General features: G+C 46.1%; 1 protein-coding gene across 3 annotated transcripts in view; it reads left to right on the forward strand.

Moving 5' to 3' along the window:
* Nucleotides 1–314: 314 nt before the first annotated feature.
* SLX4 (SLX4 structure-specific endonuclease subunit) overlaps nucleotides 315–18774 on the forward strand; it is a 66191-nt gene continuing 47731 nt past the window's right edge. For all 3 annotated transcript variants that reach the window (XM_077449269.1, XM_077449270.1, XM_077449271.1), the window contains exons 1-5: nucleotides 315–438; nucleotides 9490–9890; nucleotides 14014–14163; nucleotides 14253–14430; nucleotides 14513–14719. In XM_077449269.1, the coding sequence (XP_077305395.1) occupies nucleotides 9605–9890; nucleotides 14014–14163; nucleotides 14253–14430; nucleotides 14513–14719 (821 nt within the window). In that variant the 5' untranslated portion in view covers nucleotides 315–438; nucleotides 9490–9604. The remainder of the gene's footprint in view (nucleotides 439–9489; nucleotides 9891–14013; nucleotides 14164–14252; nucleotides 14431–14512; nucleotides 14720–18774) is intronic.

An 18774-nucleotide genomic window follows, 5' to 3' on the forward strand; every position in this document is an offset into this window, starting at 1 on the left:
TGGCCGAAAAAAACGAACGAACGGTCTAATGGCCGAATTTCGGGTGGTTTTTCGTATAGTGTATGGCCAGCATAAGACTGGCATGTCATTAAAGTTCATGTGCAGGCAGGCGTCCCAATACTTGTGGTAATATAGTGTATTATATTGCTTCATGTAAAAGCTCCAAGAGAAAGACTAATGCCCAAAATCAAGTCAGGAGCTGAGGGAAGCATGTCATGAACTGGGACCTGTGGCTATCTGATGGGAACAGGACAAACACAACACAACACCTCACTGGACCATTGGGCGGCCATTTTGTTAGGCAGGATTACTATCAGCGCAGCGCCGTTAGAGGGCAGCACACTCAGTTGCTGAGGGAACACCGGCTGGAGGCTTGTTGCTGGTCTCACGGTGACGTAATGGAACTACTTCCGGATCCGTGTTTACGGCGGGGTTCAGGTACCGTGTGATAAATGGGGGAGGCGGCGGCGGCAATGGTGGTGTGGAGAATAGAGGGATAGGATAAGATTCTTGATGCCTGTAGTTGTATGTTGCGCTTCAGGGACCAGCCAGCTGTGCTGGGGGACCATAGGTTTCTGCATGCATAACTGTGCTAGGGGACCATAAGTCACAGCATACATTACTGTGCCCGCAAGCAACTGTGCTTTGGGACCATAAGTCACAGCATGCATTACTGTGCCCGGAAGCAACTGTGCTGGGGGACCATAAGTCACAGCATGCATTACTGTGCTCACAAGCAACTGTGCTGGGGGACCATAAGTCACAGCATGCATTACTGTGCTTGTAAGTAACTGTGCTGGGGGACCATAAGTGTCAGCATGCATTTCTGTGTTCACAACGAGGTGTATTGAGGGTTGTGGTTGCACCTATCAGCTTGCTCTGCTCTTCAGAGACCAGCCAGCTGTGCTGGGGAACCATCAGTCTAAGCATGTACTACTGTACTTACAAGCAACTGTGCTGAGGAACCACAGGCCTCAGCATGCACTACTATCCTCACAAGCAACTGTGCTGAGGAACCACAGGCCTCAGCATGCACTACTATCCTCGCAAGAAACTATTGAGGAACCACAGGCCTCAGCATGCACTACTATCGCACAAGCAACTGTGCAGGGGAATCACAGGCCTCGGCATGCACTACTGTCCTCACAAGCAACTCAACGGGAATCGCAGGCCTCAGTGTGCACTACTGTCCTCACAAGCAACTGTGCAGGGGACTCACAGGCCTCGGCACGCACTACAGTCCTCACAAGCAACTCGACGGGAAACACAGGCCTCAGTGTGCACTACTATCCTCGCAAGAAACTGTGCTGAGGAATCACAGCATGCATGACAGTCCTCACAAGCAACTGTGCTAGGAGTCCACTAGTCTCGGCATGCCCCACTGTCCTCACAAGCAGCATTGTGGGAGAACTAAGTCCTTGTAAAAAGAAGCTGTTTACAAAGCCGGTTGCAAATAAGGCTGTCAGTTGTGCTATGGAACTAGAAATCCCAGCATGCGTTGTTGTTCAGCAGTAACTGCCAGTCTTGTCTTATGCCTCGTTGCTCACAGAGTTGCTTGTGAGGACAGTAGTGCATGCTGAGGTTTGTGGTTCCTCATCATGGTTGCTTGTGGAGTGACTCCGCGTCTTACCGTTGATACGTTGGGGTACAGGTGAGCGTCCTGTGAATGCTCCAGGACATGTCATGGGATCACAACAGACATTTGGGAGCTGTAGATGGGTTTTGCACTCCTATACAAGTCTATGAGAATCCAGAAACTACTTGATGCAGGTTAGGTGTACCTGTCAATGAACTCGGGGCAGATCTGGTGACTGCATTCGATTTCTGCTCTCAGCCTTTATTTCACCTGGTTATCCTGCCAGAAACACACTTCCTGTTCTAGAATGGCTATGCTCACTCCTCCGCTGTATCTATAGAGGAGCAATGTTGTCTTCCTAGAGCTTCCTTGGCTGTAAAGTAGAGGAGATTTTAGTTCTACTTTAACCATTTCAGCCCCGGAAGAATTTACCCCTTTCCTGACCAGAGCACTTTTTGCAATTCGGGACTGCGTCACTTTAACTGACAATTTCGTGGTCGTGTGACGTGGTTCCCAAACAAAATTTATGTCCTTTTTGTCCCACAAATAGAGCTTTCTTTTGGTGGCATTTGATCACCCCTGCGTTTTTTTTTTTTTTTTTGCACTATAAACAAAAAAAGAGCGACAATTTTGAAAAAAAAAAAAAAAAACATTATTTTTCTTCAGTTTAGGCTGATAGGTATTCTTCGTATTTGATTGGTTTGCGCAAAAGTTATAGCGTTTACAAAATAGGGGATAGTTTTATGGCATTTTTATTCAAATATATATATATTTTTTAATGGCAGCGATCAGCGATTTTTATCGTGACTGCAACATTATGGCGGACACTTTGGACATTTTTGGGACCATTGTCATTTATACAGCAATCAGTGCTATAGAAATGCTGTGTAACTGTGTAAACTCCTGTGTAAATGACACTGGCAGTAAAGGGGTTAACCACTAGGTGGCAGTATAGGGGTTAAGTGTGTCCCGGGGAGTGTTTCTAACTGTGGGGGGGAGGGGCTGTGTGTGACACATCACTGATCTCTGCTCCGATGACAGGGAGCAGAGATCAGTGACACTGTCACTAGGCAGAATAGGGAGATGCTTGTTTATATCAGCATCTCCCCGTTCTTCCTCCCCGTGAGGTGATCACGGGTATCCCTGCGGTGATCGAGTCTGCGTGACCCACGACCCGACTCATGGAGCGTGCCGCGGGCGTGCGCCCGCCGGCTGCCTCTTAAAGGGCAATGTACAGGTTCATGATTCTGCCTGTATGAGGCCTTCTGCTGATGTATATCATCGTGAGGTGGTCGGAAAGCGGTTAAGTGGGTGAGAAGGAGGGATGAGTAAAAAATAGATTTTGCCTGGCATTGGGCTTTAATACATCAAAATTGTGTGCTAGGATTTACAAATACTTTAACCACTTCAGGACCGCCCACTGCGGCAGGGCGGCCCTTCTGTGCTGGATCATGTACATGATTTTTGTATTGCCAGGTAGGGAGTGCGCGAACGCCACCCCAGCTGTGCTGCCATTCGCTACAGCACAAGCCGATTCTGGCCAACGATTTATGTCCGGAACCCGCTTAGCGAATAACAGAAGAGAGCCCTATGTTGGTAAACAACACAAAGCTCTCTACTAAGGATGAGCTCCGGCGTGTTCGCACACCCCACGTGCAGAGCCCGCCAAGAAGTCGGCGCTGCGCTAATCACAGGCAGTGAGACATTGCCCGATCCCTGCAGCCTGGCAGGCTCTGCACGTGGGCTGTGCGAACACGCCGGAGCTCATCCTTACTCTCTACTGACAGCAGCGAAGTGCTGTTTTTTTCTTTTTTTTTTTTTCTTCTCCCTGCAAAGTAGAGAGTAAAAACAGTGCACACACTAAACATTATCAGGCACGCATTTAACCCCTTGAATGCCCCTGGTGTTAACCCCTTCCCAGCCAGTGTCATTAGTACAGTGACCGTGTATATTATCACTGATCACTGTATTCGTGTCATTGGTAATGCCAGATTGCCCGCTGCACTGTCGCAGTCCCATCATAAGTTGCTGATCACCGCCATTAGTAGTATAAAAAAAACTGTATGTATCCCATAGTTTGTAGGTGCTATAACTTTCATGCAAATCAATCACTTATTGTGATTTCTTTTTTTTGCATCAAAGACATTAGAGCTGCAACTAACGATTAATTTGTCTGTCGACTAATCTATTGATTATTTTTTCGATTAGTCAACGACTATCCGATTATTTTTTTTATTTTTATTTTTTAATTAATCTAGTGTTTTTTTTTTTGATTAGCTAATTAATCCTTTGGATAACCTTGAGAGTATTGCATTGCAGAGTATTGTATTGCATTGCAGAGTATTGCAATGCATTGGCGGGCAGAGTATTGTATTGGCGAGCAGAGTATTGTATTGGCTGGCAGAGTATTGGCGAGCAGAGTATTGTATTGGCTGGCAGAGTATTGGCGAGCAGAGTATTGTATTGGCTGGCAGAGTATTGGTGGGCAGAGTATTGTATTGGCTGGCAGAGTATTGATGGGCAGAGTATTGTATTGGCTGGCAGAGTATTGGCGGGCAGAGTATTGTACTGTATTGGCGGGCAGAGTATTGTACTGTATTGGCGGGCAGAGTATTGTACTGTATTGGCGGGCAGAGTATTGTACTGTATTGGCGGGCAGAGTATTGTACTGTATTGGCGGGCAGAGTATTGTACTGGCGGGCAGAGTATTGGCGAGCAGAGTATTGTATTGGCTGGCAGAGTATTGGCGAGCAGAGTATTGTATTGGCTAGCAGAGTATTGGCGAGCAGAGTATTGTATTGGCTGGCAGAGTATTGGTGGGCAGAGTATTGTATTGGCTGGCAGAGTATTGGTGGGCAGAGTATTGTATTGGCTGGCAGAGTATTGATGGGCAGAGTATTGTATTGGCTGGCAGAGTATTGGCGGGCAGAGTATTGTACTGTATTGGCTGGCAGAGTATTGTACTGTATTGGCTGGCAGAGTATTGTACTGTATTGGCGGGCAGAGTATTGTACTGTATTGGCGGGCAGAGTATTGGCGGTCAGAGTATTGTATTGTTTTGCAGCAGAGTATTGTATTGCAGAGTATTGCATTGCAGAGGCTGGCAGAGTATTGGCTGGGTATGGAGGGATGGCTGCTTCCATCCGACCTCTCCCCTCCACTGCATAGATCAGTACAGAGAGGGGAGAGAGAAGGTTTGTTTACAAGTGATCGCTCAGTCGGAGCGATCACATTGTAAATAGTAATGCACCGAAATTTCGGCCGCCGAAACATATCGGCCGAAAATGCCCTTTTCGGCAATTTGCCGAAAGAGAAAAACGGCCGATAATGGAGCCGAAAAAGGGGCGTGGCCTGGGTGGGGGCGGGGCTCCGCCCCTGGTGACACCCATCATGGGGGGTGTATAGTGCAGGAGAGCCGCCTCCGCCGCCTGTTTGATCACAGCGCCGGGAACATCACAGCTTTCATTTCAATAGCTGTGTGTTCCTGGCCACGCGCCGTCACACGCAGCCCCTCCCCCTTGTCCGGGCACTTAGATAGACAGATCATCCGCAGGATTGGACGGATGATCTGTCTATCAAAGTGCCCGGACAAGGGGGAGGGGCTGCGTGTGACGGCGCGTGGCCGGGAACACACAGCTATTGAAATGAAAGCTGTGATGTTCCCGGCGCTGTGATCAAACAGGCGGTGGAGGCGGCTCTCTTCCCTGCACAGGCTGGCTGCAAAATGACACACAGGCTGCAATGGGACACACTGGCTGCAAAATGGGACACACTGGCTGCAAAATGGGACACACTGGCTGCAAAATGGGACACACTGGCTGCAAAATGGGACACACTGGCTGCAAAATGGGACACACTGGCTGCAATGGGGCACACTGGCTGCAATGGGGCACACTGGCTGCAATGGGGCACACTGGCTGCAATGGGGCACACTGGCTGCAATGGGGCACACTGGCTGCAATGGGGCACACTGGCTGCAATGGGGCACACTGGCTGCAATGGGGGACACTGGCTGCAATGGGGGACACGGGCCTGCAATGGGGGACACGGGCCTGCAAAGGGGGATGCCTCCTGTACCATGTCCTCTGTCTCTGACCATCTCCTGTACCATGTCCCCAGTCTGACCATCTTCTGTACCATGTCCCCAGTCTCTGACCATCTCCTGTACCACGTCCTCTGTCTCTGACCATCTCCTATACCATGCATGCAGTCTCTGACCACCTCCTGTACCATGTCGCCAGTCTCTGACCACCTCCTGTACCATGTCGCCAGTCTCTGACCACCTCCTGTACCATGTCGCCAGTCTCTGACCACCTCCTGTACCATGTCGCCAGTCTCTGACCACCTCCTGTACCATGTCGCCAGTCTCTGACCACCTCCTGTACCATGTCGCCAGTCTCTGACCACCTCCTGTACCATGTCGCCAGTCTCTGACCACCTCCTGTACCATGTCGCCAGTCTCTGACCACCTCCTGTACCATGTCGCCAGTCTCTGACCACCTCCTGTACCATGTCGCCAGTCTCTGACCACCTCCTGTACCATGTCGCCAGTCTCTGACCACCTCCTGTACCATGTCGCCAGTCTCTGACCACGTCCTGTACCATGTCGCCAGTCTCTGACCACGTCCTGTACCATGTCGCCAGTCTCTGACCACCTCCTGTACCATGTCGCCAGTCTCTGACCACCCCCTGTACCATGTCGCCAGTCTCTGACCACCCCCTGTACCATGTCGCCAGTCTCTGACCACCCCCTGTACCATGTCGCCAGTCTCTGACCACCCCCTGTACCATGTCGCCAGTCTCTGACCACCCCCTGTACCATGTCGCCAGTCTCTGCCCACCCCCTGTACCATGTCGCCAGTCTCTGCCCACCTCCTGTACCATGTCGCCAGTCTCTGCCCACCTCCTGTACCATGTCGCCAGTCTCTGCCCACCTCCTGTACCATGTCGCCAGTCTCTGCCCACCTCCTGTACCATGTCGCCAGTCTCTGCCCACCTCCTGTACCATGTCGCCAGTCTCTGCCCACCTCCTGTACCATGTCGCCAGTCTCTGCCCACCTCCTGTACCATGTCGCCAGTCTCTGCCCACCTCCTGTACCATGTCGCCAGTCTCTGACCACCTCCTGTACCATGTCGCCAGTCTCTGACCACCTCCTGTACCATGTCCCCAGTCTCTGACCATCTCCTGTACCATGTCCCCAGTCTCTGTCCACCTCCTGTATAAAAATATTTTTTAAAAACAGTCATTTTCGGTATCGGTTCTTTTTCGGTATCGGTTTCGGTTTTCGGCCTAGTGTATTTTTCATTTTCGGTATCGGTTTCGGCACCAAAAAACCCATTCGGTGCATCCCTAATAAACGCCTGGGTGTAGAAAGATGGCCGCCACTTCGGAGCTAGGCCGAAGCCGCGGCCTCTCCTAAGGCCGAGACCGCGGAGCGCTCCGCGGATCATGGCATGTGCGCTCGGATCGGTGACGATCCGTTGCACCCCTAGGGACGGCGGCACGGAGGGGGAAAAGAGAGGGGGACGGCGGCATGGAGGGCAGTGCTAGATACTAAGCACTGCCACCACTGTGACGCATCGATGCCCAGAACGCACGTCGACGTATTTTCTTAGTCAACGTAGTCGATTACATCGACGCGTCGTGGCAGCTCTAAAAGACATGTAGCAGAATACATCTTGGCCAGAAGTTATGAGGAAATTTTGATTCTTTGCATTGGATATGTTTTGTAACAGAAAGTAAAAATTTTTTATTTTCTTCCCAAAATGTTTGGTCCTTTTTATTGTAAAAAATAGAAAACCCAGTGGTGATCAAATACCACAAAAAAAAAAAAACGCTTGATTTGTGTGAAAAAAATTATAAAGATTTTGTTTGGGTACAGCGTTGCATGACCGCACAATTACCCGTTAAAGTAGCACAGTGCTGAATAGCAATAAATGCTCTGGTCATGAAGGAGGTAAAATCTCCCAGAGTTCAAGTGGTTAAAACCCAGCGCCAGGATAAAATTAAAGTGGTTTGAAAAGTGATTGTAAAGTCTCGTTTACTATTTTTTTTAAAGAATAAACCCATACTTGCCTCCTCTGTGAATTTGTTTTGCACAGAGCAGCCCCAATCCTCTTCTTCTCAGATCCCTCTTCGGAGCTCCAGGCCCCTCCCTCCTGTTGCGATCCCCCACAGCAAGCAGCTTGCTATTGGGACACCTAAGCTGAGCCGGTGCTCTGTGTCCATTCAGACAGGCCTCACCTCTCTCTCTTCCCCCCCCCCCCATTGGCTCACTGAGTTTGACAGCAGTGGGAGCTAATGGCGCCCCGCTGCTGTCAGCCAATCAAGAGGGAGAGTCCCGCACAGCAGAGTCTCTCGTGCAACATCGCTGAATGGTGATGGGCTCAGGTAAGTGTTAGGGGGCTGGGGGGGCTGCTGCACCCAGCTCTTTTTTTAAATCTTATGCATAGAAAGCATTAAGATAAAAAAAACCTTCTGCCTTTACAACCACTTTAATGGATTCTCAAAACAGTGTCACATTTGCTGTGTGCTCTCAACTGAACTATCAAACCATCAGTTGGCTGGTGTCATAACTGATCACATGTACAATACCATGGCAACTGCAAATCAAACAGAGGCTACGATGGCAGCTTCCTTGGCTGTAAAAGAGAGGAGGGTTTAGTTCCACTTTAAGTGGGTGAGAGGGGAGGGATCAGAAAAAATAGATTTTGCCTGGCATTGGGCCTTAATACATCAGAATAGTGCAAAATTGGTTGCTAGGGTTTACACACACTTTAATGCAACTAATAAATAATAGTACAAAATTGATACATAAAAAAATAACACTCAGATATTAACCAAAACTCTAAAGAGTGTGACATCACATAGTCTGTGACACTCACTATGGGGGTTATTTACTAAAGGAAAATCCACTTTGCACTGCAAGTGCACTTGGAAGTAAAGTCGCTTTTGATCAGAAGAGGACATGCAAGGAAAATAAAAAAAAAACAGCATTTTAGCTTGTACATGATTGGATGATAAAATCAGCAGAGCTTCCACTCATTTCAGATCTACCTCTTAGATTTAGAGCAAGTGCACTTGCAGTGCAAAGTGGATTTGCCTTTTGTAAATAATCCCCTATGTCTCTTCTGCATACAAGTTATCTGCCACCTGCCTGTCCACACCTGTACAGTGAGTGTGCATGCCCAGGTCATTGTACAAGTTCAGTCATGCTAAGCGAACTGAATTCCCGCACATGCTTGTGAGTGACATCATCTCCGTCTGGCCAATGAATGCAGCCAGCAATTGATGCCCTCAAGCTGGCAGTCCAAAGATGCCAGGGGGGAGCTCGGGGATGCCGCATCCCTGGACTGAAGGGGAGCATAAAGTCTGCATTAAATCTTGACCCTTATCACAAAGATCAAACGCACATCATTTATTAAATCAGAATCCAACCAAGGTGCTGCCTGTAACCATGGACAGAGAGATGGCAACCTTCTTATTGCTCTCCAATGCATACACCTCATTAGCATGACCCCAGTAGGCTCACGGCCTCAGTGATTATCCAGCAGGTAAACCATCCCAGCAGTATAATATTCAAAAGAGCAGATTATTTACCTGACTTCACTTTTATATTAGGTAAGGTGTTTCTCTCTGTTTCAAACTAAGGTGCACCCAATATACTGTAGCTGGTCTTTATCTCATGCCAAGAGATCCCACATCAAATGCATTCTTAAGATCCTTGTGCTACACTTGTATGTGTCAGGATATTTCCCCTTGAAAAACTGTAGGGACTTCTCTGACCTGTAAATAAGGAGGCACAAAAAGAAAAGAAATGATAAATTCCATTGGGGCGGTGACCGATAAAAATGGATTGACGGATGTAGTTGTGCTGATGTTTAATGTGTATATTTTTTCTTTTTTCCTAAAGATGCTTTACAGTAATGGCTATCTCTACCTTGTGATGGTGAGATGAAGATTCGGCTTGCCTGCCCTGTGTCTGCTGACCCGCTTGTATTATCCAGTATTCTTGAAAGGATTTACTAATGCTTGAGTCAGACGATGAATTTACTGAATTATGTACCAAGCTCTTGAAGCGGGTTAAAAAGAGCAAGCCATTGGAGGGCAAGAGTGTATCCACAGCCTGCACTACAGGCAGGAGCAAGTTAAAAAAGCCTAAACCTTCCAGGGCCAAAACTAAGACAAATAATGGGGTCAGTAAGGAGGTGGAACAGAACATCAAAGCGGGAGATGGACCAGAGAAGCCAAGAAATGAAGATGAAGCAGGGAGCGCTGTGCAGACCCACCTGTCCAATGGGCACACAGAGAAAGGTAATTAAAATGTACAAAACTGCTTCAGTTTACTGAATGGCCCCAATCACCTGTCTGTAACAGGTTACTGCTACAGCGAGCTGATCTTGGAGTTTTGAGTCAAATCGCCCTTTGGCTTGTGGAAGAAAGCTGTATATAGAGAAATATAAGGCCAGTCATTGGTGGTCTCCTGAAAATACAGCAACAGGCATTCTCAGATTAACTGACCCGAAACAAGCATGCAGATTAGAAGGTGAAAGTGAAGTCAACATTTCTGGTCTGCATACAAGTTCCGGGTCAGTGTCTTAGGAAGTAATAAAGCCACTGAATTAGCCTGGTAGCCAGGCAGGTAAAAATTCCAGAAGTAGAGGTTAGCAATAGCATACTGCCATAGTCTCTCTGGCTAGGTACACACAGATGTCCCCTCTTTCAATATTTAAACGGTCTTTAATCCTCTTCTTTTAACATACTTTGTACATCTCTGCAACACTTGTAAATTTCCTTGCATTTTATTCCGTTAAGGACCCTGCATTTACAGATAAAAACATGTTGATGTGCCAGAAACTCAGCTCCTAAATCCAGTTGTAAGATGGCAACACACAGCATGTTTGATTTTTGTGGACTAAGTGGTGTCCGACCTGCCCAGTTCTCTTTTGGTAAACTTCTTAACCCATGTGCCTGTCATGTTCTCCACAACATAAAGGCTAATCGTTCTGTAGACTTAGGAACAGGGAGGGATAATTACTCTCCTTGGGATAACACAGGAAGTGTGCAGAGTACCCAGGACAGCTCTGAATTTCTGACAAGACCAATAGGTATTCTTTGCACTTTTTCAAACTGATATAACAAATCATTCTCAATTGTATATTTACCAGACCAAAAAGGAAGCAATTAGGACAAGTTCATTGTTAGGGTTTACATACACTTTGAAGTGTCTGTAAACCCATTAGTAAAAATCACATTAAAAGCTTCACAATATTTTTCAATTAACAATGTGTATCTTATTTTTCTTTTCAGAATTTCACTTTTGTTAAAAATACCCATTGATCCTGCCAGTGACTACCTTGTCTTTTGTCTGCGATGGCAACAATCTGGAAAAAAAAGCAGTGTGTACGACTTACTCTGCCCCACTGGTCATGTGACCATCCTGGGCTCTTCACTGCCTGGGCAATGAGTGGAACCAAGCAAAGGCATAATGTACAGTGCACTCATAAAGTGTTACACACCTGGATTGGGGGATTTTCTGCCATTCTTCATTGCAAATTCTTTCAAGCTCAGTTAGGTTGGGTGGGGTCCATCAGTGGACAGACATTTTCAGGTCTCTCCAGAGAGGTTCAAGTCTGGGCTCTGGCTGTTCTACTCTAAGACATTAATATTTGATTAAGTGCAGCTATATGTACCAAAACTAAAGTGAAAAAAAAAAATTCTAGGACATTCGTAGAATTATCCCTAATTCACTTACCTTCGGCCCTGCCTGAGGTCCTGAGCGTTGTGAAACATGTTTTCATGACCTTACCAGGCCATAGTTTCATTTAAAGTCCCGTGGGATGGAAGCACATGACCTTACCAGGCCATAGCTTCGTTAAAAGTCCCAATCAATGTCCATTATGCATCACATGTTTTCATTGAGGATATCTCTGTACTTTGCTTTATTGAGCTTTCCTCAAAGCCTGACTAGTCTCCCAGGCCCTGCTGCTAAAAAAAATACCCCCACAGTATGATGCATTATCTGCTGTCCTCAGGGACAGATCCAATCCAGAGATCCCACTGTATGGTGATCTCTGGATCGGATCTGTCCCTGGGGACAGCAGACAATGGCATCATTGGCATTGAGAATTTGATTTGGATTTTGGAACTGACCTGCTGACAAGGCGTGTTGCTTGCTGGACCGTGGACAGGATCTGATTGGCCGCAGGAAAGATGGCAAGATGCTGCAGTAACCTGCTGCTTACTGGACGGATCTGATGCCGCAATATGTGGGTGTGGGTCACTGTCTGTCTACACCTGGTCTGCAGATACCCCCCCTTATCAGACCAGCCCTTCTACTATACCTGGGTGGTGAAAACAACACCCCCCCCCTTTATCAGGTGCACGGCCCAGCTACTAAAGGTGGGTGGTGGACACACAGCAAACCCCCCCCCCCCCCCATATCAAATTAGCTGAGCTACATTATACTGCCTGGGTGGTGGTGGTGGTGGTGGACAACCTCCCCCCTTCCTTGATATCAGGCCATCTCAGGGGTGGTAGGGCAGACACAAACACCCCCTCAGTCTGGGCGGTGTTGGAAACCATGCCAACCCACACACACCCTTATTACCAGCTCAGGCTGCGGAGGACACTGCTCCGGGGGGGTTTTCCGGCTGAAAAAAAAATACCAAAGGGTGCAGCCAGAACTCTTGCCGCCCTCGGGATGGTGTCACCCGATCCAGGTACGGACCGCATCCCCATAGTGACGCCACTATTAGTCTGACACCCCCTCAATGTGTGGCAGCCAGGGCGGACCACCCCCTAGTCCCCCTACCCACGTTGGTACGCCCCTGCACACACAGATTAGCTTTATCTGCGTTTTTTGGCAGGGGTGTTTTCTGACTGGATAAAAGCTTAAAAACACAGAAAAACTTGTCTATTTAGCGTTTTTGAGCCATAAGCTTTTGTGGGAGTATCGTTTTGCTAAAAAATACTATAGCTAAAAAATGCTACTGCAAAAATGCTGCAAAACTCATTCAATCAGGATTTGTTTAATCTCTGTGTATAATCTGTGGCTGTTCACTTCACTGGGTATATGTGAGGGTTTACAACCACTTTTATATAAATATGGACAGCTGCCATTACTGACTTACTTTTAGAATTGCAAGCTTCAAGGTTATTATTTTTACAAGCGTACATACAAAAAAAATAAGGGCAAAAGCCATAACAAAGCATAAAAATGATATAGCATGACATAGGATCAGGGCATAAAAGAACATATCAGGATCAGGCCCCAAAACAACCCCAGGGTTTTGCACAGAGTGGCCCTGATTCTCCTCCTCTTCTGGGGTCCCTCAGAGGCGCTCCTGGCTCCTCCCCGCATCGAGTGCCCCCCAGGGAAACGCTTGTAATGGCTATCTCTACCTTGGGACATCCGTGATGGCACGCTCCCGAGTCCTTCTGCTGCGTCCATTGACACAGACAGCAGGACTCGGCCCCGCACCTGACTCCCATGCCATTGGATTTGATTGACAGCAGCGGAAGCCAATGGCTGCGCTGTTATCAATCTATCCAATCAGGATGCTTGTTCCCAGCTCTGGAAAGACCAGGGTTCAGGTAAGTAAAACGGGCACTGGGGGGCTGCTACACTAAAGGAGGTTTTTCACCTTAATGCATTAAGGTGAAAACCACTTAGGGTTTACAACCCCCTTAATCGACCCTAAATATCAATATGAACATAGCTGGCTCATGGGTTCCAAATGCTTTCAAAACAAAGTAATCTAAGTATCATTAATTTTGCTGGCTAGGTGTTCATTAAGCATTATCCACCTTGTACCTAAACATAGATATTGAAACTGCAGGTTGTTTCCACGAGTGAGCTATGGTGAGCTTTGCCGTCAATAGCATAAAAAACAGTAAGGTGGGCAGCCTGAGAAGAGTCAAGACACTTGACCTACATTGAAAGTTTACTTTATGTATAAAATAAAGACTGAGAAAAGAAGTGTAAAAATAGTCTTTTTTTTTTTTTTTTAAATATTTCAGCTCTTTTTTTATTTTTGATCATGCACATACAGTGCCTTAAAAAAAAGTATCCATGCCCCTTGAAATTTTCCACATTTTATTGAACTGAAGATCCTGCAAATTCCATCACTTCCAGTGGTGTCAGACTCTTGATCCTCTGCTGCACTCAGTGGTTTGGTTGATTGGCCCTCATGTCACTATTTTGTTCTGTAGTGTCTTATGGACCAGCTGGTGGATCCTCAGTGCACAGGGCAAACCAGGAAATTGGCACTCTTGAAAGTTTTGGATTCTGCAGGATCTTCAGCTGGTGGTTTTGCTTCGCTACTGCACAAGTTGTCAGTTGAGGCATCTTCTGTATAGGCAACAGTGAAATTTGAACATTTATTTTAGTTTCTTTAACAGTACTGACACACATCCCTGATATCTTGTTTATCAGATTGCAGCGGTAAAGAGTCTCAGGAAGAAACAGCCCAACAGCAGGACCAACCTTGTGTGAAAGATCTTGTTTTGGAAAGGATGCAACAGTATAAGAGGGCATCCCCTGTTCGAATGAAGCTGAATTCCTCGGAGCCCAATGGAGAACAGGGTAAGTGATTTCACAACAGATACTGTACACAATAACACATCCCCATTGGTTTAAAGCTCATCTAACTTTACCCTTACTGTTCCTGTTAGTCGAAGCATTTAAAGTGGATGCAGATGTTCACACTTATGGGGATCTGGCAATGGCTTTGCAACTGGACCCTAAGAAGCATTCAGGTGACCTACAAGATGAAGGACTCTTCTTCTGTCAGTTGTGCCAGAAAGACCTCACTGCCATGAGCAGCGTGCTGCGGGAACAGCACGTCAACAGGTGAGGCAAGAGAGAGTATCATTACTCCACAGCACTACCTACCTATTCCTGGGTTTATGAGACTTGTTTCATGATCTTGCAGGTGTCTGGATCAGAGTGAGGGTGTACAAGGTAATTCACCTGCACTGGCAGTTCCCAGTTGTCCATTATGTGGGAAGCCCTTCACCACAGAGAAGGCCCGTGCCTCCCACCTGAAGCGCTGCGCTGCCAAGCTGGAGGTGCCTGCACAGACGTTGTTGCAAGCTGTCCAGAGACAGGCTGCTTATACCAGCACAGACGTACCAACAGGGTGAGAATGTAAACTTTGCATTATAACTTTCTAAAAAATAACTAATTTCAAAAGAAAAACTTTAAGAAACCATTTTGTATTTTAGATGGAGACAATGAGGCTTAGATGATATTTATTTTAATTTTTTTAGGGTTTTACTGCTTTATGTTCCCCAATGTGTACAGAGGTAATCCATTTCTGTACTTGTGGCATCAGTTTCTAAAACAATAATGGGGGAGGGGGGTAAATCTTTGCAACATGGACACAAACGTCAATTAAAACATGACAGAAATTTAAAGTTTTCAAAATTTGTTTTCGTTTTACTCTAAAGCTAAAGTGTGGCTACAAAACAAATGCAATTGGTTCCTTCCCCAACCCACTCCTAAGCAATCTATATTCCTTGTTTAACTTACTTCCAGACCTGCTTACAATGATATACATCGGCACTTTGAAGAGGAATATCGTTGTTATGGCAGCAGCTAGCTGCCATAACCCCCGGTATCCTTTTCTTCAGTCAGCGATCTGGTTTCATATAAAAGTGGTCTCTGCGGCAGATTTTTATCGGTGGCGGGAGAGGGGCCCCCCTCCTACTATGCTCCGGTGACCTCCGCCGCTTACCGAAGGCGATTGGGTCCTGTCCCCTCTGTGGTATGGAGCTGAGTGAGGGGAAGATGGCCCCCACCCAGCTCCATACCATTACAGGGCGGAACCTCTTAAAGGGGCCTTTTTATTTATTTTTTCAAATGACGTTTTTTTTTTTTATTGCATTTTAGTGTAAATATTGAGAGCTGAGGTCTTGAGGTTTTGACCCCAGACATTTAAGAGGTCCTGTCATACTTTTTTTCTATTACAAGGGATTTTTACATTCCTTGTAATAGGAATAAAAGTGACACTTAAAAAAAAAAAAAAAAAAACAGTGTCAAAATTGAAATAAGAAAGAAAATATAAAGCATTTTTTAATGCGCCCCGTCCCGCCGAGCTCGCGCGTAGAAGCAAACGCATATGTGAGTAGCGCCCGCATATGAAAACAGTGTTCAAACCACACTTGTAAGATATCGCCACGATCGTTGGAGTGAGAGCAATCATTCTAGCCCTAGACCTCCTCTGTAACTTAAAACTGGTAACCTGTAGACATTTTTTAAACATCGCCTCTGGAGATTTTTAACCACTTGCTTACTGGGCACTTAAACCTCCCTCCTGCCCAGACCAATTTTCAGCTTTCAGCGCTGATGCACTTTGAATGACAATTGCGCGGTCATACAACACTGTACCCAAATGAAGTTTTTAGCATTTTTTCCCCACAAATAGAGCTTTCTTTTGGTGGTATTTAATTACAGCTGGGAGTTTTATTTTTTGCTAAACAAACAAAAAAAGATGCAAAATAAAAAAAAATAAAAAATCATGTTTAATAGTTTGTTATAAAATTTTGCAAACATGTCATTTTTCTCCTTCATTGAAATGCGCTGATGAGGCGGCACTGGTGGGCACTGATAAGCGGCACTGGTGGGCACTGATAGGCACAGTTAAGGCGACACTAATAGGCACAGATAAGGGGACTCTGATAGGCACAGATAAGGCAGTACTGATGGGCACAGATAAGGCAGCACTGATGGGCACAGATAAGGCAGCACTGATGGGCACAGATAAGATGGCACTGATAGCTGGAACTGATGGGTGGCACTAAGGGGCACTGATAGGTACCACTGATAGATGGGACTGATGGGCACTGATAGGTGGCTCTGATAGGTGGTACTGCTGGGCGGCACTGATGGGGCACTGGTAGATGACACTGATGGGCACGGATATGTGGCACTGAGGTGCAGCACTGTTGAGGCAGATTGTGGGCACTGATAGGTGGCACTGTGGGTACTGATGTATGGCACTGTGGGCACTGATGTATGGCACTATGGGCACTGATGGGTGGCACTTTTTTTAATATCTGGGTGGTACTGGCAGGGGGCAGGTGGGCACTAATAAGCTGGCCGTGATCGGGATTGATGTCCTGATCACGGCCGCCGGTGATCAGATTTTTTTTTCTCTCCTCGCGCTGTCAGCGCGAGGAGGAAAAATAGCCGATTACCGGCTCTGTTTTGTCACATGATCAGCTGTCATTGGCTGACAGCTGATCACGTGGTAAGGGGTCGGGATCGACCCCTTGCTCGGATCCGTGATCAGGCGAGTATCATAGACTCGCCGATCACAGAGCGCACCGCGCGCGCCCCTCAGGGGGCGCGCAGGCCGCTCGTGCATGGGACGACGTCAATAGACGTCGTCCCGACAAAGCAGGTCCGCGCTGTAGCCGTTATTCGGCTATAGTGCGGATCTCTAGTGGTTAAGGGTAAAAGTTTGTCGCCATTCCAGGAGCTGGGGCAATTTTGAAGCGTGACATGTTTGGTATCAATTTATTCGGCGTAACATTATCTTTCACAATATAAAAAAAAATCAAGCTAACATTACTGTTGTCTTATTTTTTTAGTTCAATTTTTTCCAAAAAAAAAATGCGCTTGTAAGACCTCTGCACAAATACGGTGTGCCGGAAAGTATTGCAACGACCACTATTTTATTCTCTAGGGTGTTTCTAAAAAAAAACAATATATAATATTTGGGGATTACAAGTAATTTTCTAGCAAAAAAAAATTGATTTTCTCTTGTAAACACCAAAGCTCAGAAAGAGGGTCTGTCCTTAAGTGGTTAATACCTACTAAATCTTCCCTTAATCCATGGTCCAATGTTCTTCTGCCCTGCCAGTTCCAGTTGTCTTAAGCAGTCCACTTAAGCTGATCATGTTCCCTTTCCTCTCTTCAACTTCACCACCAACTGACTATTCTAATCAGTGTCATCTAGATATGGGCGCTGCTAGAAATGTACCGCATTGCAGTGCTGAAGAGCAGAGGACTGGAACGTTGGTTGTTCTGGTACCATGGTTTAAGTTGAGTTTTAGTGGCTGTTAGGACTGTTATTAAAAAAAAAATTATGTTTAAATTTACTTAGGATTGGTTGGGTCCAATTGTGTTTGTTTATTTTTTTTATTTTTATTTTTTAACATGACCATAGATTACCTTTCACCACTTGACTCTTCACCATTTTACCCCCTTAATGACCAGGTCATTTTTTTCTATGCAGCACTGTGCTAATTTAACTGGCAATTGTGCGGTCATGCAACACTGTATACACATTCAATTTTATATAATTTTTTTTCACACAAATAGAGCTTTCTTTTGGTGGTATTTGATCACTACAGTTTTTTTGTTTTTTTTTTATTATTTTGTTGTTATATAAATGAAAAAAGACAGAAAATTTTGAATGAAAAACATTAATTAATTGGTTTGTGTGAAAATGATAGCATCTACAGTGGTGTGAAAAAGTGTTTGCCCCCTTCCTCATTTCCTGTTCCTTTGCATGTTTGTCACACTTAAGTGTTTCGGAACATCAAACCAATTTAAACAATAGTCAAGGACAACACAAGTAAACACAAAATGCAATTTGTAAATGAAGGTGTTTATTATTAAAGGTGAAAAAAAATCCAAACCATCATGGCCCTGTGTGAAAAAGTGATTGCCCCCTAAACCTAATAACTGGTTGGGCCACCCTTAGCAGCAACAACTGCAACCAAGCGTTTGCGATAACGTGCAATGAGGCTTTTACAGCGTCCTGGAGGAATTTTGGCCCACTCATCTTTGCAGAATTGTCCTAATTCAATTACATTAGAGGGTTTTCGAGCATGAACGGCCTTTTTAAGGTCATACCACAACATCTCAATAGGATTCAGGTCAGGACTTTGGCTAGGCCACTCCAAAGTCTTCATTTTGTTTTTCTTCAGCCATTCGGTGGTGGACTTGCTGGTGTGTTTAGGATCATTGTCCTGCTGCAGAACCCAAGTTCGTTTCAGCTTGAGTACACGAACAGATGGTCGGACATTCTCCTTCAGGATCTCTTGGTAGACAGCAGAATTCATAGTTCCTTTTATCACGGCAAGTCTTCCAGGTCCTGAAGCAGCAAAACAGCCCCAGACCATCACACTACCACCACCATATTTTACTGTTGGTATAATGTTCTTTTTATGAAATGCAGTGTTC

Source organism: Lithobates pipiens, unplaced genomic scaffold (assembly GCF_037356315.1).
Source record: "Lithobates pipiens isolate NorthernLeopardFrog02 unplaced genomic scaffold, aLitPip1_a1.2 Scaffold_22, whole genome shotgun sequence".
In the NCBI taxonomy this organism is placed as follows: Eukaryota; Metazoa; Chordata; class Amphibia; order Anura; family Ranidae; genus Lithobates; species Lithobates pipiens.